Genomic DNA, 18,418 nt, shown 5'->3' on the forward strand with positions numbered 1-18,418 from the left:
AATAAAATACCTAGGAATAAAACTACCTAAGGAGACAAAAGACCTGTATGCAGAAAACTATAAGACACTGATGAAAGAAATTAAAGATGATACCAACAGATGGAGAGATATACCATGTTCTTGGATTGGAAGAATCAATATTGTGAAAATGACTATACTACCCAAAGCAATCTATAGATTCAGTGCAATCCCTATCAAATTACCAATGGCATTTTTTACAGAACTAGAACAAAAAGTCTTAAAATTTGTATGGAGACACAAAAGATCCCGAATAGCCAAAGCAGTCTTGAGGGAAAAAAACGGAGCTGGAGGAATCAGACTCCCTGACTTCAGACTATACTACAGAACTACAGTAATAAGACAATATGGTACTGGCACAAAAACAGAAATATAGATCAATGGAACAGGATAGAAAACCCAGAGATAAACCCACGCACCTATGGTCAACTAATCTATGACAAAAGAGGCAATGATATACAATGGAGAAAAGACAGTCTCTTCAATAAGTGGTGCTGGGAAAATTGGACAGCTACATGTAAAAGAATGAAATCAGAACACTCCCTAACACCATACACAAAAATAAACTCAAAGTGGATTAGAGACCTAAATGTAAGACCGGACACTATAAAACTCTTAGAGGAAAACATAGGAAGAACACTCTTTGACATAAATCACAGCAAGATCTTTTTTGATCCACCTCCTAGAGTAATGGAAATAAAAACAAAAATAAATGAATGGGACCTAATGAAACTTAAAAGCTTTTGCACAGCAAAGGAAACCATAAACAAGACAAAAAGACAACCCTCAGAATGGGAGAAAATATTTGCAAATGAAGCAACGGACAAAGGATTAATCTCCAAAATATACAAGCAGTTCATGGAGCTCAATACCAAAAAACAAACAACTCAATCCAAAAATGGGTGGAAGACCTAAATAGACGTTTCCCCAAAGAAGACATACAGATGGCCAAGAAGCACATGAAAAGCTGCTCAACATCACTAATTATTAGAGAAATGCAAATCAAAACTACAATGAGGTATCACCTCACACCAGTTAGAATGGGCATCATCAGAAAATCTACAAACAATAAATGCTGGAGAGGGTGTGGAGAAAAGGGAACCCTCTTGCACTGTTGGTAGGAATGTAAATTGATACAGCCACTATGGAGAACAGTATGGAGGTTCCTTAAAAAACTAAAAATAGAATTACCATATGACCCAGCAATCCCACTACTGGGCATATACCCAGAGAAAACCATAATTCAAAAAGACACATGCACCCCAGTGTTCATTGCAGCACTATTTACAATAGCCAGGTCATGGAAGCCACCTAAATGCCCATCGACAGACGAATGGATAAAGAAGATGTGGTACATATATACAATGGAATAGTACTCAGCCATAAGAAGGAATGAAATTGGGTCATTTGTAGAGACATGGATGGATCCAGAGACTGTCATACAGAGTGAAGTAAGTCAGAAAGAGAAAAACAAATTCCCTATATGTGGAAACTAGAAAAATGGTACAGATGAACTGGTTTGCAGGGCAGAAATAGAGACATAGATGTAGAGAACAAACGTATGGACACTAAGTGGGGGAAGCGGCGGGGGGTGGTGGTGGGATGAACTGGGAGATTGGGATTGACATGTATACACTGATGTGTATAAAATGGATGACTAATAAGAACCTGCTGCATAAAAATAAATAAAATAAAATTCAAAAATTCAAAAAAAAAAAAGAAATACAAGATAATAAAAGAACACCAATTGAAGGGGAAGCAGAGACAAACAAGGGGTTTTCAGGACAGGTGAGACTGTGCCCATGTGAACATGGAGGAAAAAATGGCTCTGGGGGTGGGAGGGCAGTAGAACTTAAAGATACTGGAAGAGAGAGGACATAGGTGAGAAAGCAAGTTCCTGGGGATTGTCAAAGGCAGGGAGTGGGGGAGAGAGAGACAGAAAGAGAGAGAGAGAGAGAGAGAGAGAGAGCAGTCATCTTGGAAAAGGAAAATGGAAATCTGGGATGGACATAGACAGGAGGAAGAAAGAAAGAATTTAGAGAAAAATATATTGAAGAGGGAGGAAAATAATGGCAGCTACTTTTTTTGAGCACTTGACAATGTGTCATACACATTTACATACCCAGATAGTGAAGCCACCCGGAGAGTTAGGAAACCTGCCCAATAGCTAGTAAATAACAGAGCTGGGCTTACTCACCGTAAGAAGCAGAGCCTGTGTGCTTAACCCTTACTCTGTAGTTTCAGTTTCTGTCCCACTCAGCCTACCAATCCTACACTCTGCCCCATGCTCAGGCTAGACATCTTCCCCTGCCCCTGCCAGATCTGGATCACTCCTGATCCAATCAAGTGGCAGGTGAGATTCCCTACACCTATGATGCCTTTCACCAGGTTCAGTGCCTGGGTCCCTTCATCTAAGCTCCGGTGTTCTCAACCAGATCTTCCCTTTGGCTGGACATCCTGCCTCACTATGGCCCCTGGACAGGGGTTGAGATCTTTAGCTTAGAAAATATGAGATCTTAATAATGGGAGAATGGCCTCAGCTGGAAGTGGCAGAGAGTGACAATGCAAATACAAAGAGAGAGGTGGGAGCACGTCAAGTCTGTGAGGGATCAGAAGTGAGAGAGAGTTTGGGGCTGGAAGGCAGGGGTTTGGATCCAGGAAGATGAGATCGAGCAAAAGCAGGACAGGACCAAAGAGGGAAGTGGGAAAAGGAAATCTTAAGTGGCTGCTTAGCAGCAGATGATGTTTGTAGGCTCTAATGTTTGTGGTTGGTGGTCCCAGCTAAGGGTGGAGTGGGTACCACAAGTCACTGTCTCAAGCCCACTTCTCAGGCAGGGCTGGGCAGGGGATTTCCCAGGTTGGGTTGATGGTGTGCCTGGATAGAGTTTGAGTTGTTCCAGTTTTGAGAGGCTTATTTCCCTGCCAGTTGTTGGCAGCCACACCCTTCCCCAGCCCAGGGCCTGTCTGGGTGCTGGCCATGGTCCTGACCAGACCCTTGTACTTCTCTGGCCGCCCAGGTTGGCGAGAGTGGGGATGGAAGGATAACAGAGAATCTGAAAGAGGGTGAGGATGTTCACATATGTTGATCTTGATTTATTTCTAGGGAAGGAGGGGGAGTAGAGCTGTGTATTTGAGGATAGTGATGATTTGGAAGAGCTGCTATAGGCAGTTTACTAGGAAACTTCCAGACATTCTGAAAAGGATTACCCAGCAGCTGTGAAGTCTTAGCCAAAGTTAGACATCAGGAGTATATCATGTGTCCAGTCATGCCTCTGGTTCTAGGGCTTCCCTCAGCAACGGTCACCACTGTATCCAGGAACACTGAGGCTCCAAGAGACCTGAGTTCTCCATCACATACATGATAGTTGAATAAATGCATGCATCAGTGAATGATGGCATTCAGCTGGAATGATGTAATAGAGGGGAAAAGATCTCTGGGCCCAAGTGTGAAGTGGCAGGTATCTTTGAACTCAGATTTAGCAAAAGGAAAGGAAGGACCCTGTGCCTGGGAGTGGGGTGGTGCAGAAATGTTCCTATGCTCAGACATGAGAATTAGGGGATTGAACTACAAATCAGCACAAGCTAAGAGAAGAGAGAGTTTGATGTGCACATGCTGTGAATTCATATGCATGAATTGGCAAAGATTTCTTGGTGCCTGCCCTTTGCTATGAGGCTTAGAGGAATAAAAAATACCCTTTTCTCAGGTAGGAAGGATGTGAGAAGAAGAGGTCAGAATGGAGCATAAGTGGGACAGAAAGTAAGATAAAGATGCATGGGATTTCTGAGCTCTGCTTCTGCCTAAGATACAGAAAGCTAGAAACATTTAAAATAGCACCAAAATCATGAAATACTTAGATAGAAATTTAACAAAATATGTGCAAGATTTGTATGCTGAAAACTATAAAATATTGGTGAGAGAAACCATAGAAGAAATATGTCCACAGATTGGAAGACTCAATAGTGTTAAGATGTGTAGTTCCCTCCAAATCGAGCTATAGATTCAGTGTAATCCCATCAAAAGCCTAGCAGGCTTTGGGGAGAGTGTAGGGGGGAGAAATTGACATACAGTGTCTAAAATTTACATAGCAAAATTACTAGAACAGCTAAAACCATTTTGAAAAGGAACAATGTAGTTGGATTACTCACATCACCTGATTTCAAGACTTGTTATAAAGCTACAGTGAGTAGTCAAGATGGGGTGATATTGGTAAAAGGATAGACACATAGATCAATGGAACAGAGTAGACAGTCAAGAAGTAGACCTACATGTCAAGTGATTTTCAATAAAGATACTAAGGCAATTGAATGGAGAAAGGGTAGTCTTCTAAACAACTGAGAAGGCTGGTACGGGCAGGACAGTGGGCTGTCCTCTTGGAGGTCTGGGATTCTCAGCACCCCGCTGCTGGGCTGCAGTGGTGGCTCCTCCTCTCCTTTCCTCCCCCACCCCACTCCCCCTCCTTGAATCATAAAGCCAGATCCCAGTCCTGATGATTGCTCAACCTCCAGGAGCCAGTTCCTGTGGGCAGCGCCTGACGAGCCTGACCCTCTCCTTTCTGCAGTTCAAGGGAAAGACGAGATCTTGCACAAGGCACCCTGCGTCTGTCCTCCACAAGAGAAGGGTGACATGGAGCCTCTTGGGCTGCTCATCTTGCTCTTTGTCACAGGTAGGATTCCCTCCCTCCATTGCCTTCTTTCCCTCTCCTTCCTTGAGTATATGGCAAGTGGGTGGGTGGGTAGGGAGCACTGAGCCAAAGTGTGAAGATGGCTGAAATTCTCGGCATGTCCTGCACCCCCTCTTCTCACTGTGCCCCATATTCTTCATCATCTCCCTCTCCCCCCAGCATCAGATTCTTCATGTACGTGGAAGTGTCAGAGGCTGGTGGATTCGGACACCTAGAAAGGGAAGGAGGTCTGATGGTGGCATCTCAGGCACTAGCTAGTAGTTGGGGGAAGTTTTGGGGGGCACTGGTAAGAGCCCCTAAAATTATGAACCACTTAACTAGCCCCAGAAGAGTAGCAGCGTGGGAGGGAGAAAAGAACCTGGTACTGGCAATCTGCATCTTTGGGGTGCCCCTCCCATGCTCTGAAGGTCCTCTTGTCCTCAGCCCTGGGTGGGAGGTGAAGGGGCTGAAGATTTTGTGATTGAGCTGGGGGGATTGGCACCCCAGATTCTTGCACATGACGGCCTTTTCTCGTTGGGGAAGGGTGCCTCTTGCTCCCCCAGAGCAATAGGCATACCTGGGTGAGAGGAGAGACTGTTCCAATGGAGCTGGAGCTTCTTGGCTGGAGGTGGAGTAGGGGAAGAGGGATGCATTGGCCTGCCCAAAGGCAGAGGGATGGACTGGGGAGTATGGAGGGGGCACTGCTCACCAGGTCTCTCTGGTTCCAAAAGACAGGCCACCAGCTCCCCAATCCTTTTTACAAGTTTCTGTCACCATGTGGTTGAAGATGTGGTTGAAGAGAGGGGAGGCTGAGGCAGAGGGCGCTGGGTGATTCTCTTATAGCCCCTGCCCTGGCAATAGACTGGCACTCTAAGCCCACCCCAAGGAGGGTCCCTAAAATAGCAGCCTCATGTCTCTCCCAAAATAGTTCTGAGACGCATCCCTCCTGAAAGGGGAACAAAGACACAGAAATAGGGAAGCTGGAAGCTAAAGGTCAGAAAGAGGAGAATGCAGTGCTGGTATGAGCGTGGGCAGCTGCAAAGTAGCAAGGATGGCGGGCGTGGGGAGGGGGTGCCCAGCCCCACGTGGGAGCAGCCCCAGGCCTGAGAGGGCCACTGGCCCTGCTCTCTTGAGATGGAGGGGGAGTGGGGAGGGCTTGATTTCATGTGACAGGAAGAACACGAGCGGACTAGGACTGGAGGGAACTTCAAGACCAAATGTCTCTGGAAATAGGCCCAGAGAGGGTCAGTTATGTCTCTAAAGATGTCCAGCAAGTCCATTGGTGATAAAGCCAGATCCAGGACCCAGGTTTCCTGGTTTCCAGCTTCCTATAAACACATACCTGGGTTATGCCACCTTCTCCCAACTTGTGTAAAGACCTGAGTTCCTTAAGTGCGGGATTTCTGTCTCTTCTGTTCAGTGAACATAGTAGGTGTTCAATAGACACTTGGTAAGTGAATGAATGTCTCCTCCCCAGAGCTGTCCCGAGCCCACAACACCACGGTGTTCCAGGGCACGGCAGGCCGGTCCCTGAGGGTCTCCTGCCCCTACAACTTCTTGAAGCACTGGGGGAGACGCAAAGCCTGGTGCCGCCAGCTGGGTGAAGAGGGCCTGTGCCAGCAGGTGGTCAGCACTCACCCCTCGTGGCTGCTGTCCTTCCTGAAGAGGCGCAATGGGAGCACGGCCATCATGGACGATGCCCTGGGTGGCACACTCACCATTACGCTGCGGAATCTTCAAGCCCACGACGCTGGCCTCTATCAGTGCCAGAGTCTCCATGGTAGCGAGGCCGACACCCTCAGGAAGGTCCTGGTGGAGGTGCTGGCTGGTGAGTGGGCAGCTGACTGCACCCTGGCCTGCCCTTGGGCCTGGGGTCGTCTTTAGTGTCTGAGCACAGGACCACCCTCAGGGCTTTCGGGGACCCTGGGAAATCCCACAGTGTGGATCTTGTCCCTCCCCACCCCACAACTCAGGGTCAACTCAGGGTCACTGTGGATGGTTGTGCAGGTTGCTAACTGCACAAGGGGGTCACAATCCAGCCCTGCTGTCTCTCTCCAGGCTGTGCTCCCTGGTGGAGGACTGCATCACTTGCAGGAAGGGTACAGTTCTCTAATTTGCACAAGGCACCTTATGAGCTAGCTGTGGTCCTGCTTCCCCCAAACAGCTTTATCCATTTGGCATCTGGTTAGGATGTGAGCACTGAGGTGGTCCTTAAGGAGTAGGAGGACATTCATCTATTCCTTCACTCAACCACCGAACGGACCTACCAACATAGATTAAGCACCAACCTGGTACAGAGAAACAACCCTAGAAAGGAACACTGCTGTGACCCTGGGCAACGTGCTTCTCCTCTCTGGGCCTCCATTTCCCCATCTTTAAATGGAGGTGGCGGTGCCTGTGCTGCTGACCCCACAGGGCTCCCATGAGACACAAATGACATGACAGAGTTAAAAGTGCTTGGGGTCAGTGACAGCCGTTGCCCCAGCCTCCTGCTGCTAACTGCTTGGGATCCTCATTTCAGGCTTGACTAGGTGAGATGGGCAGTGGTGGGGTCCTTCTCATCCCTGAGCTTGCACAGGGGATGCCCTTCAGGAAAGCTTTCTGTCTGTGTCTCCAGAACGTGGTTGTGTCCCAAAGGAGAACAAATCTGAGGTTACGTATCCCTTTTCTGACTCTCCCCTTGTCCAACTCCTCTCCCCAACATGGCCCCTTATCATGGAAATGAAGGTTGAAAGTAACATTCGTCTAAGGTGGGGAGGGTAGGGGACACCGCCTGCCTTAGACCCCAAACCCTACCTCCATGGGAGTAGGGGGTGAGGACACACAGATTTTCAGCCCTATCAGGGTCTAAGGCTCAGCTGACTCCCAAGAGGATAGCAGGAAAAGAATAACAACAACAACAACAATAACAATAATCCATAGCTGGTATAGGCAGCTTGACTGTTCACACAGGACTTTCAAAAACACCCATTATTTCGTTTGATCTTCCCAAAGACCCTGTGTGATGGGAGGGTGGGAGTTGCAGTTACTGAGCTCCTGTGAGGGGATGGGCACTACACAGGATGCTCTCACTGTATCCTGCAACACTATTATTAAGAAGGTGTTCCTAATTGCTCCACTTTACAGGTGAGGAAACTGAGGCTCAGAGAGGTTAACAACTTGATCCACACAGGGCCATGTCCCAGAGAGCCTCACCCCACCCAGAGGGGTTCTCCCCACTGTGGCATCAAGGAGGGGGGCTAGAAGCTCACAGGCTCTGTCTCCCACAGACCCCCTTGATTACCAGGACCCTGGAGATCTCTGGATCCCTGAGGAGTCCAAGAGCTTTGAGGATGCCCACGTGGAGCACAGCATCTCCAGGTATAGTGACAAGTCTTTCCTAAAATCCCTGGGCAGACCTCCACCCTGCAGAGCCAAGGCATGGGGTGGCAGCTGGGGGGCGGCATGTGCCAGAAGTACAAATTCCAAGGCAATTAGAACACTAAAGTGTCTGCATATGATCTTGTCTAAACACCCCTCCAACCAGCCAGTGTGTGTTGGTATGACTGTGCCAGTTGTTAAAATACTGCAAAACTTCCCTAACAGTTTGTAAGTAGCTGCTGCTCCAAGACTCCTGAATGGTCAGCCTCCCACCCCCTCCCCTGGCAGCCCTCAGACATCTCCACAATTCAGCAGCAATGAAAGTTTTAGTATTTTAGTACAAAACTGGTACCCTCAGACCCCTGCTTCCCTGATGGGACCAGAATCAGTTCCGACTGGTTCTTGACTGGTGTTTAAACACTGTTAGTATAACCATGAAGTGCACATGTGCATGTGGACACACACACACACACACACACACACACACACACCATACCACACCATCATGCAGAAAACTGCTCAGCAAGGGAGGTAATTGTTTAAAAGCAGTCAGCAGGCAGATCCATGCCTGGAACTCAGGTCTCCTGACTACAGGCTCCCCCAAGCCCCGCAAAGCCTCATCCAGGGATGGTGCTGGATGGGGAGATATCCTCAGCCCCCGGAGCTCCTGGTGTCTCCCCATTCTGTCTATGAGGGCAGATTCCAGTCTGTGGGTCCCCTCATGGCCTCCCACATGTCCTCTTTTTTTCTCCAAGGAACCTTTCTGATGAGGAGAGCCCCTTCCCACCCATTTCCATCCTTTTCCTCCTGGCCTGCATCTTTCTCAGCAAGCTTCTAGCAGCCAGCGCTCTCTGGGCTGCAGCCTGGCATGGGCAGAAACGGAGGACACCCCATGCCAGTGGGCTGGACTGTGGCCATGACCCAGGTTACCAGCTCCAAACCGTGACAGGTGAGCTTGGAGAGCACGGTGGCGGCTGGGGGCTGGTGAGGTGGGGCTGAGAGGGGCCGAGTGAGTACTCTCTCTGTTGCAGAGCTGAGAGACACGTGAGAGGAGGACCCACGGTGGAGGAGAGGCCCGGGAGAGGTCTGCACGGACCACCCCAGCCTGCTGCACACCCGCCCCTTGGCCACCAAGTCTCCTGGTTCTACTTTCGCGAAAGGCCACTCTGCCTGTACCCTGCTTCTCCTGGCCCCTGGAAGCAGGGATTTGTGCGTGTGCATGTGTGCATGTGTGTGTGTGTGTGCATGTGCGTGTGTGCATGGGAGGTGGGAAGGACATCTACCAACTTCTGGACATTGGACATTAAACACTCTCACAAATAAATCCAAGACTTCATGTTTAACTGATGGTTTAGGGTGTCATGAAGGTCTTCACTTTTGCTACAGGGCTAGGAGAGTGAATTCAGATGAGGAAAAGATAAAAGGTCTGGCTCCTTGGGGCCTAGGGTCTTAGGATATCATGTCCCTCCATTCCCACAGGCTCCAAACTGGCCAATCTTTTTATTCTTCTCTCTCCCTCCCAGAGATCTGATTACCAAGCCCTGCCTCCTCCTGTGGAATTTCTCTAGCATCCTCTCCTCTCCTCCTCCTGCCTCCTGTCCATCAGTTCCCTAGGATTACTGCTGGGCCCCCTTCCTCCCTCCGCCCCCCTCAAGTCCATCAATTCCCAGCTGACTCAAACCTCTAGCAAACCCAGAGGTTTGCTTTTATCATGTTACTCCGCCTCCGGAGAAATGGCAAGGGCTTGGGTTGCAGAGTGCAGCATACCAGAGCTGGGGACTACTGGTGCAAGCCCCTTATCCTGTGGAAGGGAAACTGAGGCTCAAAAGGGAAAGGATTTACCCAAAGTCCCTCGTAGAGCCTGGAAATCCTACTTTCACTTGGCGTTCAAGATGTCCTTCCCTCTAGCTCAATCCTACTCATTTATTTGTATATTTATTCAATAAATATTTTCTGTGCCAGGTACTAGTCTAGGCATTGGAGACACAACAGTGAACAAAACAAGCGAAGATTTCTGCCCACACAGAGCCATGTTCTAGTGGGAAGAGAGCAGACAAACACAGTAAGTCAGTCAGTCAGATGGTTAGGAGTACGGGGAGTGCAGAAGGCATGGGGGATGACGCAATTCTGAAGAGTAGTCAGAAGGCACCACTTTAGAAACACTTTGAGGAAGCAAGGGGGGAAGAGTATTCGGGGCACAGGGAACAGCCAAGGCAGCTCAGGGAACCTCATCTCTCTCTTTAACACACACATGCCACCTGAGGTGGAGCGAGGAGAATGGGATGGAGACTACCCTGAGGGTGGGTTGCCCCGAAGAGGAGGAAACAAGTTGGCCACATCCTCAGGTTCTCTGTCCTGGGCCTCAGAGAGGTGGAAGCCCAGGAGCCCCTCTGGCCATGGCCACACGGGGTTGCGTTGCCCCCTAAGCTGGGTGTGGGTACCTGGGGTTTTGAATCACTGGGAAGGAGCCCATGATGCAGTCCTGTGTTCCAGCCTCATGTCAACACATCACTCCACTAATTGCAGTCCTGCCCCAGCCCTGTCTCACCCACTCCCTGCTTAGGATGCTCCACTGTCTCTGTCCTCAGCTCCAGGACTCTGGTCCAGTCTGTGTTTCCCTGGTGTCCCTGACTCAGCGGCACGTGAAACTTCCCCATCGGGTCCTGGGGCAGTCGTCTCCTTCCTGCAGACATAGGCACAGTCTAGGAGCCAAGGCTGAGCAGAGCCCAAACTGAGCCCCCTGCACCTCCCTCACTCCCGCCCCGTCTGGGCACCGAGGGTGATGAGATGGAAGGGGAGGCTCCAGGATGTGCCTGGTGGTGGAGTGCCGCTGGAACTTTCCTCCTCTTGGGAGCTCAGCCTTTTCTCCTGCCTGCTCTGCCATGTCAGAGACATCTACCCTGGGATTCAGATTGCCATCGGGATCCCCTGCCTTGGACTCTCTGGAGTGCACACTGAACAGAAGGGGTTTTCCAATTTCAAGTTTGCCTCCTACTAAGAAGATGTAAGCAAATTCCTTAACTCCTCTGAGCCTCAGGGTCCTCACACGTAAAAACAAACAAAAAACCCAACACCAAACCAAAACAAAACAACCCTACTTTGGTGGGTATTTATGCGATTGAAAGGAATAACATTAAAGTCCTGGCCAGATGTCTGGCACATAGTAGGTCCTGGATAAGCACTGGCTTCCTTCCTCTTCTCTAATGCCCAGTGATAGGACACCTCCCTGGATCCTGGCCACCTCTGTCCTAGGCACCCAGCAGGGACTGTATCTGTTTTAGGCACTCAGTAAATATTGAAGAGCGGTCTCCTGCTCACACAACGCTCCCACGTGGCTTGTTAGTGTGAAAATAATTTTCTTGTAAGGAAATCAAAGAAAGCCTGATACATATTGGCAGGACAGATATACATACTTCCATATCACTCACTGGGGAGACCCATCTGTCCAGTTAGCCAGAGACTCTGCCAGTGTTAGCACTGAAAGTCCTGTCTCCCGGAAAGACCCCCAGTGCCAGGTAAACAGGGACAGCTGGTCACCCTATCACCATGTCCATGAGGCTCAGCTTAACACAGAAGCCGGCTTTCTCAGGCTCCTGCTCCCAGTTTCCCATTCTCAGCTCCCTTGCTCCTGGAGGAAGGAGAGAGGCAGAGAGAGGGGAGGAGGAGAGAAAAGAGGACAGAGGAAGGAGGGAGGGTGGCTTTTTCATGCCCCTTTCCAGGTGTGACCATCTAGGTCAGAGCAGTGTGCCCTCCCAGCCATCCCCACCTTGACTGCTCCTGTCTCTCTGAGCACTGGTGCTCCCCCGGTGTCAGCAGGTTTATTACTCACATTCCATGCAGGATCCCCAAACCCCAGTTCTGCACAAGGTGACGTGAATGAGGGCCAGATGTTCCCTGTGCAGGGAGTGGGTTTGTGTCATAGGACAGGAACCCCAAATTATGAGACTTGGAGCTTATATAGAACATCTGGCACGTTGGTCCTTCTTCCTCTCTGGAGAGAGAGAGAGAGATCTTTACTCTGGAACATGAACTAATCTTCTCCAGGGAGGGAGGGGAAGGATGGAAGCAAATCTCTCTGGAGCTGACACACTGTCTCTAACTCCCAAGGCATGTTTGCTCTTCAATCGCCCTGGAACAAAGCTTGGTCAGTGCCCTTTCCTGGGAAGGCCCGAAAATGTTCATAGAGAACTGTCTCCTAACAGAGAGGATAATGCATTCATGAAACAAAAATAATATGCTATAAATAAGAAATGCTTGGAGAATAAAAAAATCTCTAAGTTAAAAGCACTAAGGGATAAAAATCTGAAGGACAAGGAGAGAAGGGATGGAAGAAAAAGATGAGGATATCTTCTAGGAATCAGAACAAAAAGATGGAAACTGAGAGAGAAAAGCTATGAAGATGAGATGAATACATGAGGGTCAATATCCAACTAATTATCAAAGCAATAACGCAAGTCCTAGAACTGGAGCATGTGGTCCACACTCAAAGTGTCTAGGGAGCGCCCATCTGAGGGAATGAAGACAGGCCAGCCCAGGGCGCACCATCAAGGTGGGGCTTCCTGGACGATCTCCTGAGAGCTTGGGTGGGGCACTCACACAGAATTTAAAAACAAGATGGCCTCGGGCCATGAGAAGGACACTTCACGTCCCTCCTTCACAGCTCTGCATCATCGGATTCTATATTTGGAATACCCTGAAGATCATCTTCCCCCTTTCTCTAATGCTCTCTGGTTGTCACAATCCTCCTCCCCCTCTTCATTCCTTACGGAGTTGGGGGGGGGGCAGGGGCAGGCTCCCAGTCTTCTGTTTTTCCTTGGGCCTTCTCACCCTACCTTGCCCATTCCTACCCTCAGGGATAGTTCCTGAGCACTGAACCAACCAGGGCTTGGAAGAGCTCCTTCTCCCCACCCATGGAGGGGCCCACCAGTGCCTGCTTCCCACCCCATGGTCACTGAGAACCCCACGTGACTGTCTGAGGCAAAAGTTTCCTGCCCCCAGGGGAATGCTGTGTCAGTGCCCAGGCAAGCCCCAGAGCTGACATCTCCCTGCCCAGCCATGGGCCCCAACCTGCTCCTGCTGCTGTTCCTGGGACTAGCAGGTAAGGTTCAGAAGGAGCTGCACTCTGGGCCCCATATACCCCGCTCCATGCCCAGGAATAACTGGCGTTACCATGGCAACAATAACATGTAGGCCCAGAAGGTGGACCTCTAGATCCCTGTGCCCCTACGCAGTGGGTGGGCCAGGAGGTGCCCTGTCCAACATCCCTGCAACTTTCCTTCCCTAGGCCAGGGCTCGGCCGGCAGCCTCCCTGAGGTGCTGCAGGCGCCTGTGGGGAGCTCCATCCTGGTGCAGTGCCACTACCGACTCCAGGATGTCAAGGCTCGAAAGGTGTGGTGCCGGTTCCTGCCTGAGGGATGCCAGCCCTTGGTGTCGTCAGCTGTGGAACGCAGGGCCCCAGCCAGCAGCCGCGTATTTCTCACTGACCTGGGGGGTGGCCTGCTCCAGGTGGAGATGGTTACCCTACAGGAGGAGGATGCCGGAGAGTACGGCTGTGTGGTAGAGGGAATCTCAGGGCCCCAGACTGTGCACAGAATCAGTCTGGATGTGCTCCCTGCAGGTGAGTTATCCCAGCCTGGCCACCACCGCTCTAACCTGCCTTCCTGCCCCACCAGCTGCTCTTGGGCCCTTGGTGGGTAGGGGCCCTTGTGGGGGAGGAATTGGGAGCAGATATCCTTTTGACAGCTCTGCAGGGAACGGAAACCAAACTGGGTGAGAAGTCTGAGATAAACCAGCCACATAGCAGTCCCCTTTCCCCTCCCGCACAAGTGGGTCTCCCCACAGGAAGGCAAATTCTCTTTCCCCACTCAGGGCCTTGGCCTCCTTGTCCAGCATTTTCAACATACTTGATGCTATTATTTTGCTTAGAAATGTTTTAAACAAAGTTTTAATTCAGACATATCAACTGGAATTAATTTTTTTACATCTTCCAGGTTTTTATTGCTGTAATAACAAGTCTGATGGCTTAAAAACTATTGAATTTATATCTAATTTAATTTTATAAGTCTTCCCTGAGCATCTAGTATGTGCCTCACCTACAGGCAGGGTACATTCAATGCCTGAATTCCTTCAACTCATTCAGTTTTAAAAACAGAAAAAAGTGTCAGCAATAGTTAATATTATAGGGTTGAGAATAGTTAATATTCTCAACTCTATTTTCAGTATAGAAACTATTTTCACAGGTTTCATTTTCACAGCCTATAACTTTCTCATGTCTAAATATTTATTGAAAGTACATTTTAAAGTATTAAATTTTTTCCAGAAAAATAGGATATTGTTAAAAAAAAAAATGTTCTGTTGGGAACATGGTCAGCTACCTGAGGAAGCAGAAACTGTCCTACCTTGCACTTATGGATGCTGACATTTTTTTCATTTTCAGGTCTTCCTTTTTCAAGTAATTTGTGCCAAATGCCCAAAATAATGAAATTAAGAAAGGCATTTTTCCTTCTCTCAGTTTTGTCTCCATCTTTTAATTACGAGGATGGACTAAGCTGTCATTAGAATCCCTCTTGAGTCCACAATTATTATTTATATTATAAATATACTTCTGTTAACCCTAGTCATCCTTTGTTCTCCTTCTTCCTTGACACTAAGGTTTAGTAACTCAAGGTTAGAACTCCCTAAATGGCAAGTTGTGACAAGACAATGCACTGGGAATAGGTGGCAGGGAGACAGGTACCTGCAGTGGGGCAGGTGCTGGGGACTCCAACAGCTGTAGAGCATGGATGTTCAGGCAGGCAGGTAGAGCACAGTATCCAGGGAGGATGTGGGTGATTTAAAAAACTCCAGGAGATCAGGACATATACAGCAAGATTGGGGCCATAGCATCTCCAGTTCCTGGATTGGAATGGGTTGGGTAGTGGGAATGGTGAATCTCTAACACGGCAAGACTCTCCTCTCAGAGGGTCTAGAAGGACTGCCCGGGTTCCCAAGACAGATCCTCAGGCCCAGAGAAACCAACCCTGAGTCCCACAGACAGAAGCTGAGCATGTTGTTAGATGACAGAAACCTTGTCACAAAACTGAGTCTCAGGGTCCAAGCAAGGCTCTCAGCAAGGATCAGTTGGCATTGTGTCATATCAGGGCAGACCCTAAGTTCCTTAGCTCCTGAGTGCAGAGCTTGGGGTGGGGCTCAGCCAGCCTGCAGGGGCGGTCACAGGGTTGCAGGTATGTGGAGAGGTCTAGCAGGCTGGGCTGAGGTCCCTTTGGAGAACAAGTGATGAGAGCCAGGAGCAAGGTCTCCAATGAGATGAGTGAGGTTGGGTAGGGAGGTGGGCACAGATTACCCAGTAGGGTTTCTGCATAGTCTGAGCAGCCTGGGTACAGGGGGAGCAGGTGAAGGAGAAGAAATGCAGGGGGGGAGGGTTGGGAGCTGGTGGTAAAGGGGAAAGTGAGCATATTCACAACCAGATAAAGACATAAAGAGGCCATTCCCTGACCTCCAGAATGAGAGGCCCCTAAGGAATATCCCAAGCACCCCTTCTTTGTGTTCCTTACTTGGGACTTCTCCTTCCTCAGCTCAACTCCCCCAGTCCCTCAGATCTCAATAGGCCCTTGAACCCTGCTCACAATGGGTATGTTCTCATTAAGTATTTCCTTCTGACTCAGCTCCTGGCCTGAAAGAGGATGACGAGGAGACCCATCAGGTCAGGAGTCTGGCTGACATCTCCTCTTCAGATCCTGTAGGCAGTGCCAGCCCTTTGGACCCCAGCCAAGATAAGAAGAGGTACTGACAAGAACTGTATTTGGGAGGCTGGGAAGGGGTGGTGGTGAAGATACAGCTTGTTTAGAGCCCCAGACTAAATTGAAAAGAAACTTTATGATTCTTTCCACTCCTGGGGAATTTCTGACCAGGCAGGTAGGCAGACAGACAGACATACCTCCCTATCCCAGTTCAGCACTGACCCCTTCATCCCAGATCTCCAGCCAGGATACCCTGACAGTGTGTCTCTCTGCCCTGCCTGAGTCTGTCCTCCTTATTCCATTCCAAAAATCTCTTTCTCCAACCATGGCTCACCAAGAACTGCACCTCTGTGCCACTTCTCTAGGATTCCTGGCAAGCAGCTCCCTGCCAGGTTCAGGGCTAAGCTCACCTACTCCTTTGTGTCTCTCAGCAGACCCTTGATTTGGGGTGCTGTGCTCCTGCTGGGCCTGCTGGTGATGGCGGTGGTGCTGTTTGCTGTGATGGCCAAAAGGAAAGGTAGGTAGCTGTCCACCTGCCTATCTCAGAATGGCCCCCTAGTCCTGTATCAGCCAGTCTTGCATTCAAGGCTGAGAATCTAGGTCTGCTCCCCCTACAGATGGGCTTCAGTAAGGGTCCCCAGACCCTAGAATTCCCATGGCTGAGGGGTAGAGGAGAGCAAAGAGATTCAGTGGGAGGCGGCCTGGGGAGAAACAGGAATTGGAGAGGGTGAGACAGTGGGATTGGGGACAGGTGACTGGAGGAGGTGGGGGATTTCGGGAGATGGACTGAGTGTTGAGGCAGGTTGAGGGGAGCTGTGGAAGCAGTAAGTGGGTGGGGGGAGAGTTAGGGCTGGCTGGGGGCGGGGGCTGGGGAGATGGAAAACTTTGCTGGTGGGAGTGGGGAAGGTGAGTATGGGCTAGGACGGAGGTTTCCAAGGTTTCTGAAGGGCGTGAGGGGGGCACTGAGTCAGCACAAGAAGCAGACTGTGCTTCTGTCCTCTGTCCTGCCAGGGAACAGGCTTGCTGCCTGTGGACGATTTCAGAGCAGTGGAGTCTCAGGCTCGGTAAGAGACCTCTGCAGGCCCCCAGCCAAATTCCCCAGACCCTCCCTCTGCCACAATCACTGAGAAGTCCCAGGATGATGGGGTGGAGAAAAGACTGGGACCCAGTAGAGGTCCAAACCCTCTTCCTAAATGCTGTAAACTTGGCAACAATGGTCTCCCACCTTCCCACCTTGCTATCCACCTTCCCAGATTTGTGGAGAAACTTGGGGCTTGAAAATCTTCAAAGTGAAGCCTTCTTGCCCACTGACATACTCAGGATTGAAGAGACAGATCCAGCCTGGTCCTAGGTTCCCATCTAAGGGAACTGGGGCAGAGGGAGGCATTTTCTCTTTGCCTGATTTGCCTGCTTTTGTTACAGGCCCCCTCCTCAGTGGTCCACCACATCAGTGACTCTGGACTGGCTGTTGACTTGCCATCAGATGTACCATATGTTAGGCTCGACTCGCCACCTTCCTTTGACAATAACACCTACACCAACCTTCCTCTTGATTCCCTGTCAGGGAAACACCCACCCCCAGCCCCATCCTGTTTGCCCCCTCTGCCTCCTAAGGCTGAGATCTGCTCCAAGCCTGTGACATACGCCACAGTCATCTTCCCTGGAGGGGACAAGAGTGGAGGAGCCTCCTTCGAGCCAGCCCAGGATCCACCTAACAGCGAGATTCCACCCAGCTAAGCTGTTCACCATCCTGTGAACTCACAGAGATCATCCCCAGGGTTCTGTGTAGCCATCCACGCAGCCTGTGTCCTAGATCCTTAGGATATCAGAGCAACTAGGGTCTTTAGGATCTGGTCTAATATCTTGACTTTTCTCACCTGGTAAGTGATACTTGGAACGATTGAGGTGTCTGGGGAAGCCCCCCACGCTAGTTCCTCTGCCATTACACCACAGGGTTAAATAAACTCTAAATGATAATATATGAGCTCTTGATGCTTGAGGGGGAAGGAAAGGGCCCAAGTTTGACTTCACATGGCCCGAGAACTGAAAAGACTGGTCCAGAGTTCGTGTTGTATGATCTCCTGCCTGTTCTGCTAGCGGGGAAGTGGTTTCCCTCCCTGGTCAGAATACTGCACACAGTTTGAATTAAGGGGCATCAAGAAGACTTCTTCAAAAGTATTTCGTGTCTTTATCAGGATACCTGAAAGTATAGAGTCATTTGCTTGAGTCTAGAAATCTCTTCTGCTTTCTGCTCTATACCTTGTAAACAAGTGACATCTTATGATGTAACAACATATGGTGGGAGAAGGGGGATAATAATTAGTTAAAGGAGATTCAGGACAGATGGGGTATGAGAGATGGAGTTGAAAAGAAACAGGAGTAAGATCAGAAACTGAAATAGATACCAAGCTTACTCCTTGGCAGGACAAAGGATTTTCAAGCACCAGGAAATAAAAGAACTTTGCAGACATCAGTTTTACCAGAGCTGGCTCTTTCTCAACTGGGTGATCATCTGGTAGTTCTGTTCCCTTTGGCCTGAACTCTGAGGCTGGGACGAGTCCAGTGGAAAAAGGGCATGGGGGTGAGGGGAGGAGGAATAAATGGTAAGGGTATGGCCATGGTTAAGTGTAAATGAAAGCT

At 49.6% G+C, this 18,418-nt stretch overlaps 2 protein-coding genes across 3 annotated transcripts; both read left to right on the top strand.

Moving 5' to 3' along the window:
- Positions 1 to 4,627: 4,627 nt before the first annotated feature.
- On the top strand, positions 4,628 to 9,109 carry TREM2 (triggering receptor expressed on myeloid cells 2). The gene is made up of 5 exons (XM_061195068.1): positions 4,628 to 4,682; positions 6,157 to 6,507; positions 7,949 to 8,039; positions 8,795 to 8,988; positions 9,071 to 9,109. Exons 1-5 carry the CDS (start codon positions 4,643 to 4,645, stop codon positions 9,085 to 9,087), a joined length of 693 nt encoding a protein of 230 aa, XP_061051051.1. The 5' UTR covers positions 4,628 to 4,642; the 3' UTR covers positions 9,088 to 9,109.
- A 3,985-nt stretch (positions 9,110 to 13,094) lies between these two features.
- TREML1 (triggering receptor expressed on myeloid cells like 1) lies at positions 13,095 to 17,515 on the top strand. 2 transcript variants are annotated; one of them, XM_061195069.1, is made up of 6 exons: positions 13,095 to 13,137; positions 13,324 to 13,656; positions 15,719 to 15,821; positions 16,210 to 16,295; positions 16,790 to 16,842; positions 17,201 to 17,515. In XM_061195069.1, the coding sequence occupies exons 1-6, from the start codon at positions 13,095 to 13,097 to the stop codon at positions 17,513 to 17,515; spliced, it is 933 nt and encodes a 310-aa protein (XP_061051052.1). The 2 variants fall into 2 exon arrangements, with proteins under 2 accessions (XP_061051052.1, XP_061051053.1); XM_061195070.1 differs by lacking the exon at positions 13,324 to 13,656.
- Positions 17,516 to 18,418: the final 903 nt, after the last annotated feature.

This window comes from Eubalaena glacialis, chromosome 7, assembly GCF_028564815.1.
Source record: "Eubalaena glacialis isolate mEubGla1 chromosome 7, mEubGla1.1.hap2.+ XY, whole genome shotgun sequence".
NCBI classification, from domain to species: Eukaryota; Metazoa; Chordata; class Mammalia; order Artiodactyla; family Balaenidae; genus Eubalaena; species Eubalaena glacialis.

What these genes read in the sequence shown, in the direction of transcription:
- TREM2 (XM_061195068.1), top strand. Translation starts at nt 4,643, where the DNA reads ATGGAGCCTCTTGGGCTGCTCATCTTGCTCTTTGTCACAG. An exon ending in CATCTTGCTCTTTGTCACAG is followed by an intron (nt 4,683 to 6,156) that starts GTAGGATTCCCT and finishes TCTCCTCCCCAG; the next exon opens with AGCTGTCCCGAGCCCACAAC. An exon ending in GTGGAGCACAGCATCTCCAG is followed by an intron (nt 8,040 to 8,794) that starts GTATAGTGACAA and finishes TTTTTCTCCAAG; the next exon opens with GAACCTTTCTGATGAGGAGA.
- TREML1 (XM_061195069.1), top strand. Translation starts at nt 13,095, where the DNA reads ATGGGCCCCAACCTGCTCCTGCTGCTGTTCCTGGGACTAGCAG. An exon ending in GCTGTTCCTGGGACTAGCAG is followed by an intron (nt 13,138 to 13,323) that starts GTAAGGTTCAGA and finishes TTCCTTCCCTAG; the next exon opens with GCCAGGGCTCGGCCGGCAGC. An exon ending in TCTGGATGTGCTCCCTGCAG is followed by an intron (nt 13,657 to 15,718) that starts GTGAGTTATCCC and finishes CTGGCCTGAAAG; the next exon opens with AGGATGACGAGGAGACCCAT.